Raw genomic sequence first — 19,827 nt, 5'->3', positions numbered from 1 at the left:
ACTAAACATACTATGATCGCATGCTTTTTTGGTTTTTGAAATTTGTGGATGAATGAAAATGAAACGGACAGGACAATGTTTCAAAAATGTTCCAAAATCATGGGCAAAAGAAATGAAAAAAAAGAAAAAAGAAAAAAAACAGGCAAATAAAAAAAGACATTCCAAGAAGGAAGGATGTTTCTATTGAAAAATGCATTTTGATAAATCAAACAAACCAAAAATCAAATTAAACACATGGAAATATTTCTGGTGGGGAAACAAAATCAAATCAAAAAGTTTAAATAGCATTTGATAGATGAAAAAATGGCAAGGTATCATGTATTTAAATCACGTGTTTTTTATGAATATTTTAATTAACAACAACAATAATAGAATAAACATACCACAACCAAATTCATCATTACCATCTGGATGACAATCGATTAATGAATTACAACGATATGATTTATCTAAACATGTACCATTTGAACATTGAAATTGTTCACCAGGACAATCCACTATTAAAGGGAATATTAAAATAGGAAAATAGGAAAATAGAAAAACAAAACGAGAAAAAATTGAAATTATTAAAGCAATGATAATAAAAAAAAATAAAAGACAGCTATTCAGCTATGATAATGGGCTAAATACCAATTATCATAATGGACACACACACACATTAATAGATATTTGAGAATGAATGAAAAAGGTAATAATATTTTACCTTTTAATGAACAATAATGTTCACCAGTTGTTTCGTTAATTTTTTTTATATAACCACGTTCACATTTGTCACAAAGTTCACCCTGAAAAAACAAAAATTTTTTATTATTTAAATACGGTGAAAAGATTAGGTAAATTCTGGTTCAACTGAGTATTAAAACAAAAATGAAAATAAATTTACCTCATAACCGATAGGACAGGCATCACAAATGGCCATTTGTCGTCGAGAATCATAATGGCATGGTATTAGTAGCCTATATAATAATAATAAAAAACAACAACAAAATAAACGAATAAAGTGGATATTAATGTAGAATATAACAACAAATCATTTAAAAAGTTAAACACAGACAGAAAGATTCACTTTTCAAATTTGAAAAAAAAGAAAAAGAAAACCCACTTACCAAGTTGATGGAAATGATTCAGTCCATTCATTTTCATCTTGTAAATTATTATTATTATAGCTTTTTATATGAGGTGGAAATAAAGAGAAAGAATGGGGGTGAAAAATGGCAATTTTCCGTTATAAATTTCTGAAAACTTTTTTCTCTTTTTTATTACTTACATATGATTGTTATGTTGATGATGATCAACATTACTACCACATGGACATTTAATACAATGATGATGATGATGTTCTTGATGTGGATGTTGTTGATGATGATTTAAATGTGGATGATGATAATAACCACGTTCACATTGTTCACAATGAAAACCATGTGTATGATTTTGACAATGTAAACATTGTCCAGTATAATGATCACATTCATTTGAATATCCATTACAATCACATTTAATTTCTATTGGTAAACATTCATCATTTTCAATGATTTGTTGCTGTTGATTTGTATCGATAATATTCAATATTGATCGTTGTTGTTGTTGTCGATGACGACGATGATAACCAGGTGAACATTGTTCACAAGATGATCCTTGATAACCTGATGGACATGAACATTGTTCAATATAAGATGAACGTTTACGATCCATTTCTAAATTATTATCAGTTATTCGACCAGATTCTAATTCAATATCCATTATTGATGATTGTAAAACAATTGAATCATATGATGCTTTTATCAATATTTCCTGAATATTTGATAGAATTTGTAAAATTTGTTGTCGGTTTAGATCGCTAATCATTAATGATGAATTATGATTATAATGATGATAATTATTCCAATCAATTGTTGGTTGATTTGATTGCCATTCACCAATCCAAAAACGTACTGATCTTCGATGATAATCACCATCATTATCCTCGTTATCATTATTATGGTTATTATGATTGATTGAATGAGAATATTTTCTATAATGATACATTGTATGATTTTGGCCACGAACAATAATATCAGGTAAATCATTTAGCGGGCTTGGTGTAAATGGTTGTCGATAACGTATTAGATAATGTAAATAACCACCATAACTAAATAATTGATTACCAAGAAATGGCTGTGGTAAACGCCAATAAAAATAAACCGAATCAGGTGTATGTACTGATGCTATTGTTGAATCAATTGAATGTTCACGTGTTATTGGATCTAATTGTATTGCTTGTTGATTTGGTGGAAAACGATCAGAAACATCAATAAAATCATTATTATTATCCATTGACCATTGTTGTTGACTAATAGCCAATATTGTTAATTTCATTTGATCATTTAATGTAATTGATTCGGATTTGATTGATGAACTATAACAAATATCCGTATGACCAAAACAATAACATTGTAAACATTCGCTTGAATCATTTGCAATATCATTGAATAATGGTGGTTGACATAATAGATTTATTGCTGTTATTTTTTTTTGAGGGGGGAGAAAACAAAAACAATTTTCCATACGAAAAACTTTAAATTTTCATTAAAATTTTTTCAAACTTACGTTTTACAATTAAAATTGTTTCAACCGAAGCCAATTCAGTATGTTTTGAATTAATTGCCTGACAACGATAACGACCTTGATCATTAATCATAATATCGGTTAATGTTAGCGTTCCAATACCACCATTTGAATTGATTAGAATTTTTGCTGTATCCGGTAATGTTTCATTATCATTTTTAATCCATGTAATTAATGGTATTGGTAGACCGATTGCACGACATGTTAATGTTACTTAAAAATCAAAAATAGGATCAAAATAAATTAATTAACAACGGTAAACAACACGGTAATCGGTTATTCATGCATGGAATTAACACTTACCAGTTTCACCTTCAACCGTAACGATTGTTTGACTTGGTGTCTGTACGATTGTTGGTTTTGAACAGCCAATCTGATCCAAAAAGGTAAAATGAATGATAAAAGGTAAAAAAATCGATTAAATCGATTATTACCTCATCACTTTTATCTTGACAATCGAAACGTCCATCACATTGAAAATTTTTTGGTATACATTGATTACCGGATTCACATTGATATTCATCCATTTTACATGTCGATGACGATAGCGACGATGATGAGGAATTCATCTGATTCAAATCATCTTGATCTTTTTTTTTTTTAAATCATCAAATAAAAATGTCAAACATGAAAAATGTGAAAAATGAGAAATAGGAAAAATCGGGTGGAGTTTGAGAGAGGGAAAACATAAAAAAAGAAAACAGCAGAAAACATTATGAAAATGGAAAAAATTTTAAAAGAAAAAAAAGAAAGAAAAAACTATAATGACTGGGTGGCAACCACAGAGTTATCATCATAATCATCATCATCAAAATTTTGATAAAAAAAATTATCAAAATTGAAAATTTAGTGCAAGTGGTTAATGGGGAATAATTCAAATAAACATGCAATATGTGTTTCTGTCAAACACACACACAGAACAAACAGAATGAAAGAATGGAAAAATTTACCACCACATGAATATTCATCACTATGATCACCACAATCATTTTCTGTATCACATCTTTTTTTTTCAATTAATTAATTAGTCAATCAAGTGAAGTGAAGTAAAGTGATTGAAAAAAAACGAAGCCAGCAAAAACAAACAAACAGACAAAAACAAACAATGGTGGATGGATCAATCAAAATCATTGAAAAGCATGCGGTAAAAGAAGTTAAATTAAATTAGTGGATGCTCAAATTATCAATGAAAATTATAAAAATTATGTACCTATAAATTTTTAAAATACAAAAACCATTTTGACAATGAAATTCATCGGATGTTTTACATTGACAATTTTTTTGTTGTCGTTCATCACTTTCATCCGAACAATCAATATCTTTGTCGCTAGAAAATTTTCAAACAGGGAATCAAAACGGATTTTTTCAAACAAAAGAATCAAAAGCAAGGCAAAATCATACCAAACATGCTCTTTGGAAATACATTCACCATTCGTACAAATGAATTGATTTTCATTACATTTTTGATGTGGTGGTGGTAATTGTTGATGATGATGATGATTATTGTGATTGTGATTAGGATTAGGATTTAAAAGCATTTTTTTATCCATATCATTATCATCATCATCACTTTCATCATCATTATCATTATCATCATTCGAATCTAAATCAACATCATTCGAATCTATATCAACATCATCGTAATCATCAACGATGGTCGAAATAGTGGATGATAATGAATATATGTCTGATGATGATGATAAGCAAGCAGTAAAAAATAAAAAAAAGGGTTAATCAAAAGTTAATTGTTCAGAAGAAAAAAAAAGTTAATTCAAACCTCCTTGATCATTTTGAGGTAAATGATTAATCATTATTTCATAATCGTAAGCTTCGTTTTTTTTTGAAAATTTGATTGCGTGAAATTAAGAAAATTTCCAGAAATTATTTTTAGATTAAAAGCTTTCGAAAAAAGTTTTCAAGGAAGATTTTTGGAAAAAAAACTTACTTGGTTGAACAGTTAGATATGCTGCTTTTTGTGCTAAAGCAGGTAAACCGGAACCAGTTTGTGTTGAACAAACATAAACACCTGAATGATTAATTTGTACATTGAATAATAAAAGACGACCACGATTATCAACAGCTTCAGGTGGTAATGTTGGATAATTTTCACGACGCCATTCAACTTCCAGTCGGGATTCACCTTCATCACGACAACGAAATACAGCTTCTTGTCCTTGTCGTACTGTTTGTCGTTCTGGATAAATTTGTAATGATATTTGTTGCCGTGGACAATCTTGTTCATCCGAATTATCCTGACAATCCTGAATATCATCACAACGTTGTCTTTGTTCAATACAACGTCCATTTGCACATGTATATTGACCTTTTTGACATATCCCTTTTAAAATAAAAAGAAGAAAAGTTTATTAAAGATCGATATTTATTCAATATAAATAAATAAATAAAAAACAGACAACAAAAAACTACTTACAACATTCTAATTCATCAGAACGATCTGGACAATCCGATTCACCATTACAAAGTAATGCACGATCAATACAAAGACCAGTACCACAACGATATTGTGATAGACGACATGTACGATTTTCTTTACCAAAACAACAGAATGGGGGGAGAGAGAGAATAACAGAACCGGAAAAAGAGAATTATTTTGGGAATGCAACAGCAAAACCAGAATCAAATAAAGAAAAAAGGAAAAGAAAACTTCCGTTGCCAATTCCTGTTGGCGACATTACCAACAACAGAAAAAAACTACCCCTTTTCTTTTCTCTATTGAATCAATACACACACCAAGATATACACAAGACATCTTTAGTGTTAGTGATCTGGAATCACTTAGCTAGATTAGATTTACAAACAGCAACAACAACGATGATAATAATAATAAAAAAACAATCAAAGAAAAGAAAAACTTTCCTAAAAAGAATAAAGAAAAAAGTAAATTGGCTTTTCGGGAATATTCTTTCTTTCTTTTTTTTGATTTAAATAGTATTGGTAGTGAGAGAAAATATTGTCAAAATCAAAGAAAACTAATCAATTTTAATTGTCGTAACGAAAAAACTTTCTTTTTTGATCTGATTTTCCCTTACTGATGATAATTGATAATTAGTCAACTTGAAATAGGAAAAGAAACCAGACACGAGAAAAGGCTAATTCATTATTGATTGAGCAAAATGAGAAAAGAGTCATGCATATAAGACTTAACACTTTTTTTCCTGTCATATGTGTGACAGAATTAGATTAGATTAGGGAAAAAATCAATGAGAAAAAACTGAGGAATATATTTACCACAATATTGTTCATCGGAAAAATCGTAACAATCATAGAAGCCATCGCATCTTTTACATGACAAAAGCAATTATCGTGAAGAAAAGGTGAAAGCATTGATTGATTAAATTGATTTGGATTTGATTAAATCAAATGAAAAGGGAGAAAATGAAATGAAATTATCGGTTATTAATGAAATAAAAAAGGCGCAAAAAAAAAAATTTTTTGATGATCAAACGGAATTTTTTGTTTTGAATGTTTACCTTAATGATTCATGTATACAATTACCATCGGTTTGACATTCAAATTCATGTGCACCACAAATCACTATTTGATTTGATTTGATTTGAAATCAGTGATTGTTTCGTTTCAGTCGTTTGTTTGATTATTGCACATCAGTAGCAGCAGCAGTAAGCAAATTTTTTTGGTTTGTTTGTTTGGTTGACGAAAAAAATAAGCATTATTTGCAGAAAAAGAGAAATGGAAAGAGAAAAACAAATGAGAAAAGCAAATAGAATTAATGAAATCACAATCATCATCATTGGGAAAATGGATTTATAGATTTTGTTTGATTCGGACAAAGATTCAGTAGGAAAAAAAATTTCCGGTCAAAGAATATTTTCAAGTCATGAAAACAGAGAGAAGATCGATCAATTTTTTGATCATTTTTTTTTGGTGGATCGATTTGTGAGTGAAATGAACGAAAACGAAAACGAACTTACTTTGACAATCAAGTTCATCTGAACCATCAAAACAATCTTTATGAAAATTACAACGGAAATCTTTCGAAATACATTGACCATCACGACAACGAAACATATTATTTTGATTACATTCATCGTTGTTTACTGATTTTGGTGATTACAAAACAAAACAGAAAAATATCGATTGTATCGATAGCCGGAAATGCATGACCGAAACAAAAATGAGAGAAAAAAAAGAGAAAAAGAAAAAAAAGGTAATTTTTTGGATGACAAACAAGAAATGTAAAAATCAATCAAATAACCCATACCAATACATTGAAGTTCATCCGAACCATCAAAACAATCTAAATCATTATTACATAATAATTGTTTTGAAATACATTTTTGTCCATCAAGGCAACGAAATTGATCCGGTCGACAATGTTTAACTATTATTAGATTAGACAAGATTAGATTTAAAGTTTGACAGTAAAAATTTAGACAAATTAAAAAACTTACCCAAACAATCATCGGATAGTTCATCTGAACCATCTAAACAATCTTTTATTGCATTACATTTTAAACGTTCCGAAATACATTGACCATTTGAACAACGAAATTGTCCTAATGCACATACATTTTCTTCTGTAAAAAAAATATTTATAGTTTTGATTTTCATTAATTAACCAGGTAAAATCAAATCAAATCAAATAAAACAAATCAATCAATCAATTGATTGATCGATCGATCGATTTGGGAAAGAAAAAAATCGATTAAATTAATTAATTTTTACAGAAAAAAATGGACCAAAAACAACATACCACAATGAAGCTCATCAGAATGATCATAACAATCAAATTTATAATCACAACGTAAACGATTATCAATACATTGATGAAATGAATGACAACGAAATTGATTTGCTTGACAATTACAATCCAATTCATCTGAACCATCATGACAATCCGGGTGATCATCACAACGTTGTCGTTGTGAAAGACAAAGACCATCATCATAGCATTGAAATTCATCCGGACGACATTCTATGTGAATGGAATTCACAAAAACAAAAGAAAAAAGGGAAAAAACAAAGAAAAAAAACCAAAATCATAATCATTAAATATAACCCGACCCATGTAAAACAGAGGAAAAAGGATGGGAGAAAAATCAATCACAAACACTATCAATCAGAATTGATTTTTTCTATAGCTAATCGAATTCTATCGTGATTATAAAAAAAAGATCATTCGAATTGAATGAATAATGTTTTTTTCTACATAACCAAACAAACCTTTTGTATATGAATCAGAACAATTTAATTCATCATAACCATCTGAACATTGTATCCAACCATCACAATGTTGTTCAAAAGGTATACAATAATTATCTATTGGACAATAAAATTCTTTGTTTGAACATAAATCAATGTTGGTGGCTGCAGTCAAAGTCGAAATAGTCGAGGTAGCAGCAGAATTAGTGGCAGTATTGTCATGGATGATAATTGATGATGAATTTATGGGCGTTGGTGGTGGTTTTTGATGATAATCAGGATGATCAGGAGGATGATGATGAATGATATGCGTAACATTTTGATTAAATTGGCCAAAATTTTCATCATCATTATCATCATCGTCGTTGTCGTCTAAATCAGTTTTATCGAAATCTTTGTTTTCATTTTTCCCTTGAACCGTTGGTGATTCTTTTCGATGATTCGAACCAATTGGATCTTCCATATCTAATCGATTATCTTCATAGATATAATCATCATCATCGTTGTCGTCGTCGTCGTTGTCATCATTATCAACTTCTTCATCGTCATCATAATCATCTGGATCATCAAATGGATCATCATCAACATTGCTGGATTCGGTTGGCCAAAAAACTTGATTTGTATTCTTTTTTTTCTTTGATTTTTTTGATTCAGTTTTCGGCTGTTTTTGTTTCTGTTGTTGAATAAATCGTTTCGGATGATTTAAATTTGAATTTGGAAGAAATTTGATCTGAAAAGCTTTATTATGTTGATGTTGATGATCACTATCGATAATAGGATCATTATTTTTATCATCAAAAGTTTTGGATTTAAATTTTCGTCGTCGTCGTCGTCGTCGACGATGATGATTCGATGATTGCTGTTGTTTTAGTTGTTGTTGTTGAAATGATAAACGTTCAATTTTATGATCATTGTCATGGACGGAATCGTAAGATTTTTTGGACAATTTCTTATTTTTTTGAAAAGTTTTTTTCGTAAATCTATGTTGTTTTTGTGGATTATTTTTCAAATCATCATCATTATTCAATGTTGATGATGTTAATGATGATAAATGATTATCATCGAAATTCAAAACATTTGTTTGATTAATAATAATTGTTTTTGATTGTTTTGGAAAAATTTTTGACCAAGATTTTTCGTTGTAAACATCGTGTTGTTGTTGTTGTTGTTCGATCTGTTCGAAAAACAGGAAAAAAAAGACATAAATAAACCGCATATGTGGAAATAGTTGCTATGGGAGAGGGATGAGCAAAAACAAAAAAAAAAACGTTCGAATGTAAATAAACTTTGTGATTCTACGAATGTTATGATTATCTTGAATCTTGAACAACAACAAAAATCGATCCAAGAATGAAATGAAACAATCTCGTAATTCATTTTCAAGGACAATTTCAACAACGAAAACCGAAAGGAAAAAAAAACTCAATCAAAATTGAAATCACAAATTCATTTTTCATCGAGCCAAGAGAGAGAGAAATGCGACCATTATTTCCATTCAGTGCGATGATAGAGAACAAGTGAAAATGAGAATCATTTTCCAAAAACACGAAACATGTATTACAATAACCGAAAAGCAAAAAACCCGAAAAACATTGAAATGTGATAATGTTGCTGTGTTATTCCATAAATCATGATGATTTTTCTTCTTCTTTTTCTTCTTTTCGACCAAAAAGAAAAAAATCAAGAATATTACTTAACGACAAAATCTGGCTATCCAAAAGCCAGAAAAAAAACAGCAGATAACGAATAATCAACGAGAAAAAACAAAAAACGAGTCATGCAATACCTGGATGATGAAATCTCTAAAAGGTAAGTACCTTTTTTTTCTTTTCTCTCTTTCTTTCATCATCATCAGCATATTTAAGAATTCTTTCGAAAATTCTGTCAAAAAAAATTTTCTATGAACCAAAATGAATGAATTGAATGAATCCTTTCAAAGTAATATTAATTATAATGGTACTCTCTCTTTTTTTTCTCTGCTTAAGCATCTTGTTTTTTCATTAACCAGATTTTTCTTTTTACCCAATTTTTTGTTAAATGAAACACTTATGCAAGTGTGCGGGGGTGGTTGTGAAAAGTGATATCAAATAAGATTCTGATGATGATGGGTGCTTATGAACCAACGTTATATGCAAAAGGCTTTATCGTGACAAAATTTCGATTTTTTGTTCGTTCGTTCGTTACATTTTGTAATGTGTTTTTGCGGGTAATTACACTCACGGGTTCTCGTTTGTGTTATCGACGAAACCGTTTTTTTTTCTCGTTGGAATTCTTTAACTAACTAACTAAATAACACTGAAAAAAAGAATTGCGTGTTTAAATGAATGAGTGAGTGTGTGTGAATGCAAGTGTGAAACAAAAAACAAAACAAAAAAAAAGTCAAATTTACATACGATTTTTTCTGTTTCTTTTTTTTTGTCAATCATATATGGTGTGTGTTTGGGCCAAAAGTGTGGAATGTTCCACCAAGAGAGAGAGAGAATGGTACAAGACATATGACATACATAAAGATAATTGTAAATGAAACAACGAAACATGATTATTATGGAGATGATGATAATGATAATGATAATGGTGATGATGATGATAGTTAAACAATTGAGAACACCTTATTTACACACACACTTACACGACATGATTCTTGTGTTAATTTTTTCAAAATTCTTTTGGATTCTTGTTTCAGTCAAGATTCTGTAACAGAGAGAGAAGAAAAACAAAAAAAAATTATTCCGTTTTTTTGTTTGAAAACTTTCGAAACTTGTAAAGTTTCGAAAGTCATTTTTTATCCCCTCGATAGTTTTTATTACAAATAATGGGTGATCAGTTTTACCAAACAAAAAAAACAAAAACTTTGATCTCTGATTTCAAAATGTCAATAATAAAAAAGAAAAAACTTTATTATTGAATCAAAATTGATTGATATACCAGATCAATTGTAATAAACTTTCCAAAATGGAAACATTTTCACTCAATAACTTTTTGGGAAAGTTTTTCGAAATGGAAAAAATTCCAATTCATTCATAATGGTTACAAGTTAATAATCATTAGAAAAAAATGACAAATTCTTGTTTCAGAAACAACAACGAAACAAAAAAAAATGACAACCACGTTAGTGACAAAGTGTTATTTTTTGCGAAAAAAAAATCATAATCATCATAAATAATGGTTTTTGATTGGGGGACTATCCGGTGAAGTACTGCGAACCATCTATACAGTAGCAATTGAGCCAATATTGACTTATGCTTGCTCATCATGGCATGGAGTTCTCGATTTCAAAACTAAACGAGCGAAACTGCTTTCGATTCAGAGGTCCTTCGCTATTTCGATAATAAAAGGATACAGAACCATATCCACTGAAGCTGCAATAGTATTAGCAAATATCGATCCTCTTGATCTGAAAATATTGTATTGCACCAACAGATACCATCTTAAGCGAGGAAATCCTACTAATAATTGTATCGACTTAATCCCATTTCAACTAAGAGCTCCATTCTCAAATAGACTTCATCCTGCCTTATCAACAAATATGGAAAGCAGAAATTGCCCACAACATCATCGGATTGATATCTTCACAGATGGGTCTAAAATTGACAATCAAACAGGCTGCGCTTTTGCAGCAATAGAAAATAACAACATCATTCATAGTACTAAATTGCGATTAGCTGATGAATGCTCGGTATTTCAAGCAGAGTTATTGGCAATCCTGCAAGCTATTCAATGGTGTATTGCTAACGACCTCGATGCCAGGATACATTGCGATTCTCAGGCAGCAATCAAAGCAGTGTGCAGTCGATATACATCAGATGACTTGGCCCTAACGATACAACGAATGGTCAATTCTTACAACAAGCACATATGTCTTACATGGGTGAAAGCTCATGTTGGAATAACAGGCAATGAATTGGCGGACACCTTGGCGAAAGAAGCCACCAAAGAACAATCGATTTCGTATGACAGACGCCCAATATCCTACGGACTCCGTGTCCTGAAGCTAAAAATGCTCAAGGATTGGAACAATAGATGGCAAACCTCGAACAAAGGGAGAATCACGGCCAGTTTCTTCCCTACGATCAAAAACCGGAAAGAATGTCGTTTTCTGCCGAACTTTGTACAAACGCAATTTCTCACTGGCCATGGAAAATTGGGTTCATATCTCTTCAGAATGCAGATAAGACAATCGGACGCGTGTGTTTGTGGAGAAAGCCAGACAGTGGAACATGTGCTATTATATTGTCCAGCTACTCTCAGCAGCAGAACCGAAGCGGAATCGAGAATTGGTAGATCTATTTCAATGGGGATGGAAAAAGCCGATCACATCCATATTCTTGACTACATGATGAAAGCTTTTAAAATCCTTTGATTTTCTTTTTCTCTTTCCTTCGTCAATACCAATATTCATAGCCTTTTGTAATGTTTTGTCTTATTTTTATTATTATTTTTTTTTCTTCTTATTTTCATATACAGAGCTCTTATTATTATTATCATTGTATATATTTTTATTTTTATTTTTATTTTTTATATTTTTCTTTCTCTTTTTGTAACTTTTGTATTTTTTTTATTTTTTTTATTTTTTTATTTTTTTTTCTTTTTGGTTTTTTTTTCTTTTCATTCTCTTTTTTGTAATTGTATTTTCTTATAACATGCTTAGATATATAACCTCTAGTGTAAAATACTAGTTCTAGAGGTTCTTTTGAAAAATAAAATTATTATTATATTATTAATGGTTTTTGATTAAAGGTTTGCTTGGTGAAATAAATTATCTATTTGACTGTAAAAGTGGAAATAGTCGTCATTTTGTGAATTGAAATGAAACCAAGAGCCTGATCATTATCAAATGACAAATGATTATTCAAAAAAAAAAAAAAATGATAATTTGGTGCCATTTTTTGGTTTTCTAGAAAAAACTAACTGAAAATGACAGAATCATCACCTTCAGAATATTTATCACGTCACAAAATGACGAAAAAAAATTTTTGAATTTTGTCCGCCCACATATCATGATGATGAAGTTAATCATGTTGTTGTTGATGATGAAGTCGAAATAGCCAATCAGAAAATCATTTTTTTCCGGAAAGATTTCTTTGAAATTTTTTTTTGTTGTTTTGTCAAAATTGACTATTTTAACCGAGGTGAAAAAAATAATTCTTAGAATCATGTCGATATAGTCTTACAATTTCCGGGAAATTGTTCTCTATGTTTAAACCAGAGAGAAAAAAGATCATCATTCAAATTGAAGAATTGTTGTTCTTAACATGAAACAAGAAAAGCGAAAAAAAATCATCAATCTATCCTTCAGGCTCTAAAAAACTCTAAGCGAAATCGAAAAACGAAAAACGTAAGAAGCAGAAAAAAACAAAACAAGAATCTGCATATTTAATCATCATATTCACGACATGTTTATCTCTGTCTCTCGCTCTCTTTCTTTATCTATCTTTTCTTGCATCGACACAGTGAGAGAGAGAGAGAATATTCTTGAACTTTTGTTTCAGGAATATTCCTCAAGAAATCTTACATGCAATGTTCATTTTATTCTTTGGTTGTTGTTGTTGTTTTTTTTTGAAGTTGAAATGAGAAAATTATCCCGAAACAACAACAACATCAAGAAATCAAGAACAAAAAAAACTTATTCTACCATTCAGATATTAATGATTTGAAACAAAAACGAAACGAAAAAAAAACATACAAAGGGCAATAGAATCGCCGAATTTGAAATAAGAAAAGAAAAGAAAAAAAGAAGAATTACAAGAAACAAACAAACAGAAAACATGACATTTTGGCTGTTTTGTTTTCTCTGACAGTTTGTTTCTTTTCTGAATCAAAACAAAACAAAACAAGAAAACAACAAAATTCTTTGCTTGACTTTAGAAAATTTTCCCATCATTTTTCTTTTTTGTTTAATTCATTTCATTAAGTAAGTAAAGAAGTTAACAAAGAAGAATTTGCAAGATAATAGTTAGGTAGGTAGTCAGGTAAGTAGGTAGATGAAGTGTGGGATTGCGTCGATGACGTTTGTGGGAGTTGATGAGTGGGAGTGAATCGGGTGGGTGGAAGTAATCTTTTTGATTCTGTTTCAGGAGAATAACTTTCACTGTATAAACAGGAATAATGGAATTTCGTTTTTTTTTGTTTGAAAAACAAGAGAATCCAATATTGTTACAAAAAAAAGAAAAAAAAATGAATGGATGGCTGGCGCCCACACACATCATCATCATCATCGTTTTTTTCCTTTTTTCCCTTCTTTTTTTTCATTTATTTCATTTCAAGCTGTCGACGGATAATGTTTTTGTCTGTCTGTGTGTGTGTGTGTTAAAATAGCAAAAATAAATGGATCCTGTATGATCGGGTATCATCATCATTATTATTATTACCTCCTCGGTAAAAATAGTGTTTTCAGGAACCAAAAGAAAAAAAGGGTAAAATGTGAGAAAGAGAAAAAAAAACATCGATACAGAATAAAAGAATTCTGTATGAATGAATTCTTTTTATTCAGAATGAACGGGGTGAACATGAAAATCGATTTGATTCATGGCTTTTTTCCCTTTATTATTATTATTATTATTATTTTCTGGATTCTGGATTCTCTTTATTTTTTTCGGGAAAAACGTCGACGACTTTCCTTATTGCCATAATAATGATGATGATAATAATAAGACGAATAACTGACTGACGATCATTTTATTCTTCTTCTCAAAAGTTATTCTTATAACTTGAGAATAATCTTGCCAAATGCAAAGAATCAAAGAATTACGCTTTTTCTTTGTTGTTGTTCTCTGAAAAGATTCTGTTTTGCATCTTTAAATCCTTTGTTGTTGAAACAAAATGTTTGAATGTGAAAGTAAAACAAGAGAATGATGAAAAATTACTTTTCAAAACAAGAATTGTATTAAACGGGTTAAACAAGGGGTTTTTTATATTCTCGGATTTTTTGCTACTATGTTTATACAGCAGGAATTTTTTTGAATGGAATCGGTGAAGGAGGAAAGACTGGAAAAAAACCATATTTTTTCCCTTGCTTAAAAAGAAAAAATCATTTTGCCTGTTTTTTTTTGTTCTTCGTTTGAAAGTTTGTTTCGCACAAAAAAAAAACATTTTAAAGTTTTCGAGAGCGAGAAAACAGGGGCAAACACAAAAAACTAATCATTTTGCCATTATAATTTCAAAAATCCCGAACAGAATTTTTTAACCCGTATTTTTTTTGTTACAACACAAAGAATTTGTCGGGTTAGTTGATGGATGCCAAATGCATAAAAAAATGGTTTTCGGTAAAGTGTTTTTTCTTTCACATCGAAAAATTTCATTTTGAATAAATCAATTTTTTGTTCGTTGGTTGGCTTTAGTTGAAAGAATGAAAATTTAATTGAAAACCTGACATGAAAATTATAGACAACAGATATTATCAAGAGAGAGAGTGAGACTATTTCGACTGTAGTGAAAAATTTTTTCACATTAAAACCAAATTGGATGAAAATAGACATTGAATATCCCTTCATTCCATTTTTTTTGATTGATTTAAGCCGAATTTCATTTTTATGAAATATATCATTTTTCATACCTCAAATGACAATCAAAAAAAAAGAAAAGATTTTCAAAATGTCAAAAGAAAAAAATATCAATTTTCTTGGGAAAATTGCCAAGATTTTTTTTCTGTATTGAAAATCCCAGGAATTTAGAAGATATTTTTTTCCCGAAAATATTACCCGAATAATGTCAAAAAAAGGCTTTTTTCTTTTCTGGTTTTCTGGTTTGAACAGCCAAAAATACAAAATCGATCAATGTACACAATGTATCAATGTTTTTTTCATTCGTTTTCATTCTCATCAATCTTTGTAATTCCATTATAACCATCCATGATGCAGATTTGAATTTTTTTTTGTTTATAGAAAGAAAATCCAATGATGATGATGATACAACATTTTCTCTGTTTCTCTCTGTTTCAATTTGATACAAAATGAACATTGTTTTCCAGAAAAAAAAGCGAAAACTACAACAACAACAAATAGTATTTGGGCCACATTACATAAATAAACACTGAATATTTGTTTGGGTTTAGAGAATCTGGTTGAAAATGGTTTGTCTAAATTTAGTTTTTCACATTTACAAATAGACAAATTTACATTTGTAAATTTGATTGACTTGGTTTGATTTGATTTGATTTACTTCAATTCGTTGTTTGCAGTTTGTTTATACAAAAGCAGCCGAAAGATAAATAAACCAAGGAAAAATCATCTGTAAATTCAAAGACCACCAACACAAATCATCATCGTTTGATGGTGATGGAAAAAAATTGGTTCAGAAAAATTCTGCAAGGAAATGAATAATCTTTCTTGTTCTGGTTTTCTTTTTCTTCTTCTCTGGACTAGACTTTGTTCGATTTTGTTTTGTAAAAAAAAATTTATTTATTTTTGTAATTTTTTTTCTTTTCTGGTTTATTTTATAATAACGAAAAAAAAAGTTTACAAGTAAGAAGAATGTAAGAATTTAAGCCAAAAAACTTTTTTTTTTTGCAAAAAAAAAAATCTACAGGGTTAAGAGAAATAAAGTTTCGGATGATGATTACAAAGTTTTTTCCTGACGAACAATAAGTTTGTAAGATTTTCTTTCAGGATGGAATTATGATCAGAAAAGAGAAGAAAATATTTTTGGAAAAATTTTCTCAAAATACCGGCGGTTATTTCTGTGCTGGCGGCTGGTTATTTTCTGTTATTCTGATGTCATTGACATTCATTCATTGTCGAAATTTTCAATCAATTTTTAATGCAGCAGCAGCAGTAGAAAATCATTTCCTAAAATGTGTACTTCATAAACACATGATGATCATCATCATCAAAATAATGGATATCGATGAGTTTTCGAGAATCGGGTTAAAAAAAATTAATTTAAAAAATAAAGAAATAGAGAATATTCCGAATTCTGTTATGTTTTTCGAACACAATTTTGAAAATGAGTTTTTTTTGTCTCACTATTTCCACTTTACTCTATCTCTATTATGAAAATAGTTGTTTTTGTTTGGATGCAAACTTTGTCTTGTTCCGTAAAAAAACCAATGTTGTTTTTTGTTTGGAAAATTCTTTCTTTTTTTTCCAAAGAATTTCATTAGTCGTTATTGTTTGATTGTTTTTGATATGGTGTGTTTTTTGCTTTTTTGCTTTCTTTTGCATTTGCCTGGTTTCAATCATCAATTATTCACTTTATCCTCGAAACAAACAACAACAATTTTTTATCACCACTTTCATTTGAAGTGTGTTGTTGGTGTTTTTCTCGATAACAAAAAAACACCCGAAGAAAATTGAAAAAACAAACAGAATTTTGTTTTGTTTTTTCAATTTAAATTTTTGTTTTTTGAAAAAAAATTCAAAAGAAAAAACCACTTACATTCGAATCGATTGTAATGGATATCGATTGTGATGGTAATATCGATAGTACTATCGATAATAATATTAATGCTTGAATCATTTTTGATAATAAAAATGATAATGACAATGAAGGTGATTGTAATGATAATTTAATTGCGAATAAATTATTTTTGATTATCATCTTCATTGTCCTTGTTATTCAATTTGATTTACAAATTGAATTTTCCTGATTGTTTTTGTTTCAATTTGTTGTTTTCAATGATGAATAATAATGAAAACGAATGGTAACATGATTGAGGTCGACACACAAACACAGCAAAGATCAAATCAAATTCAGTTGAATGACAGCAGCATCTCTGGCTTTGATGATAAAGAGGGATTAAGAACTTTGTTGGGTCATCATAATGTTTCTGGATCACAAGACAAACCAAGTCTTTTTTTCGTGGATTAAATGTTCAATCAATGTTCATATGATGATGAAATAATCAGTGAAAAGATTGAAGATCGAAGATCGAAAAATTTAAATAAGAAATCAAGGAGACATTTGAAAGTTGATTTGAAAAAACAGCAACAACAGAATATCAAAGAAGATTCTTGAATCGAAATTGTTATCGTTGTTGTTGTCGTTAATGGATTTGAGATCGAATCGATGAATGGAAATCGATTTCGATTGGTTTTTTTTTCTCTCTCGTTTTTATTGTTGTTGTTGTTGTAGTTGTTAAGCACTGCATCAAACGACAACAACAACAACAACAAGCAATGAAATCTTGTTGTTGAAACAGTTGATGTGATGACTATACTGGTCGATTTTTTTTCTGTTCTGTTTTTTGGAACCAGAAACCCACAAAAAAAACAAAATAGAAAGTTGGTCGCTGGTACTTTTACTTTCAGTTTGGGTTTTTCTTTCTGGTTTTGATTTGGTCGGACTGGTTGTGTCCGGGAAGAAAAAGAGATTCTGTGTGTACTGCTACTGTCGAAAAACGACCAGAATTCCAGAATTGACTAGTACAGATTTTTTTTCGTTTCATTCAAAGATGCTACCAATTCTTTTTTGACTACTAACCAAAGATGTTTAAGGTTTTTTTTTGCGAATTGGAAAGTTTTTATGGCGATGATGATGATGGTGTAATGGTGAATGACGATGGGCCAAAAACTTGTATGAAACTGAAGCCAAATGGCTTTTTTATTTTTTCAAAATTCTGGTCGGTCGTTTGGTCGATCTTTCTTTCTCTGTATTTGGTGATTCGAATCAGACACTGGTTACTGTAACTGTTTTTCACGAATATGCTACTACCGAATTCGTTTCTTTCTTTCTTTCTTCTGCTTCTTTTCATTCAATATATGATTCTTGTGTGTGTGTAGGTCGCTATTCTATGCATTTTTTCGCTGTTTTTGGCTTTCTTGCCTAAAACAAGGGGAGAAAATAGAAAAAACTGATACATTTCCACTGAAAAGAAATCCCATCGAAATAGAAAGGATACCATAGAATCTTTATTCATTTCTTTTTGTTTTTTTCTGACTTTTCTGATTCACGATTCTTTATTTACAAAAGAATCGCGCCAACCAAACAAACAACCAAAAAAAACAATGCTTGAAAAAATGAAAGCCAAACAAAAAAGGATTATTATTGCTTTAAATTCACTGAATGATCCACACACACTTAATTCATTGTTTTTGTTCATTGCCCTTTCCTTTTGTTGATTTCTTCTTTAGGTTTTTTTCAAAGATTCCATACGATTCGCTCTCTTTTTTTTTCTTTCAATTTATTCAATTGAATAATGAATGAAATCAGATGATGATGATGATGGTGATGAAAAAGTTAATTCCGGTTGTTTTTTCTGTTACAATTCAATCACAATGTTTGTTTTGAAACACACTTCAAATAAAACAAAACAGCGACAAACAAACCAAAAAAAATTATACGAAAATTCTTTCAACCAAAAAAAAGGGAGAAAAAAAATCAGCCAAAACAAACAAACAGCCAAATACAAATGACCAGAAAGACCCATTAATATCAATATTGGCTCGGTCAACACATTTTTCATTCATTTAGTTTAGTTTTTTTCATTTCTAAAATGAAAAAGTAAAAAAATTTTATATTTTCAATTCATTTAAAAGTTTGTTTTTTTAACTATCTTGACAGGTAGTTATTTTTCATTTCATTTCTATTTCGATAAAAACAAAAACCCAGTCTACGTTGAAATAGTTTCGAATGTTTGCCTTGTTTGAATACATTTTGATAATCCAACAGGGAGAAAAACTTTCAAAAACAAAACAAAACAGAAAAAAATGAATTATTCAAATGAATTTCGAGTGAAAATAGATTACCTGTTTTGTTTTTGTTTTGGGGAATCCTTATTATTGATATTATCGTATGTTTGTTTTTTGTTTTGTTTTGTTTGTTTATCTCTCATTAGTTAACTGCAAACACACAGAATAACCAATTATCTAAAAAAACGCAAGGAACCTTGTTGAATTTTTTATTCTTCATTCGATGATGATGATGATGATGATTATAATGATTATTGGACAAGATGATGATAATGATGATGATGATGATTTTATCATCATCATGTCTTCATTTTCATTATTATTATTATGTTGAAACAAAAGAGACCAGAATATTCTTTTATTCTTTATCCAGAATTTGTTGTTGTTGTTTTTACAGTTATTAACTTGTTCCATTTAT

General features: G+C 29.6%; 2 protein-coding genes across 2 annotated transcripts in view; one reads left to right on the top strand and one right to left on the bottom strand.

Moving 5' to 3' along the window:
- trol (terribly reduced optic lobes) overlaps positions 1-18,298 on the bottom strand; it is a 28,658-nt gene extending 10,360 nt beyond the window's left edge. Inside the window, 20 exon segments of the mRNA XM_075823887.1 lie at positions 384-497; positions 704-785; positions 884-956; positions 1,107-1,166; positions 1,268-2,498; positions 2,587-2,817; positions 2,908-2,977; positions 3,039-3,193; positions 4,064-4,291; positions 4,382-4,432; positions 4,550-4,942; positions 5,036-5,152; positions 5,854-5,903; positions 6,096-6,159; positions 6,555-6,680; positions 6,845-6,964; positions 7,035-7,160; positions 7,337-7,558; positions 7,807-8,959; positions 17,158-18,298. Of these exon segments, the coding sequence (XP_075680002.1) occupies positions 384-497; positions 704-785; positions 884-956; positions 1,107-1,166; positions 1,268-2,498; positions 2,587-2,817; positions 2,908-2,977; positions 3,039-3,193; positions 4,064-4,291; positions 4,382-4,432; positions 4,550-4,942; positions 5,036-5,152; positions 5,854-5,903; positions 6,096-6,159; positions 6,555-6,680; positions 6,845-6,964; positions 7,035-7,160; positions 7,337-7,558; positions 7,807-8,959; positions 17,158-17,325 (4,834 nt within the window). The 5' untranslated portion in view covers positions 17,326-18,298.
- LOC142646035 (uncharacterized) lies at positions 10,945-12,497 on the top strand. Its single transcript, XM_075823897.1, has one exon. The coding sequence runs from the start codon at positions 11,312-11,314 to the stop codon at positions 12,143-12,145; it is 834 nt and encodes a 277-aa protein (XP_075680012.1). The 5' UTR covers positions 10,945-11,311; the 3' UTR covers positions 12,146-12,497.
- Positions 18,299-19,827: the final 1,529 nt, after the last annotated feature.

The sequence above is a fragment of the Dermatophagoides pteronyssinus genome, unplaced genomic scaffold (assembly GCF_027571235.1).
Source record: "Dermatophagoides pteronyssinus isolate colony J.1.1.1.1 unplaced genomic scaffold, Derpt_VIB-CSIC_2022.12 sq0039, whole genome shotgun sequence".
NCBI lineage: Eukaryota > Metazoa > Arthropoda > Arachnida > Sarcoptiformes > Pyroglyphidae > Dermatophagoides > Dermatophagoides pteronyssinus.
Note: the sequence above shows the minus strand (reverse complement) of the source record. Positions and strands in the feature narration are given on the sequence as shown.

What these genes read in the sequence shown, in the direction of transcription:
- LOC142646035 (XM_075823897.1), top strand. Translation starts at nt 11,312, where the DNA reads ATGGAAAGCAGAAATTGCCCACAACATCATCGGATTGATATCTTCACA.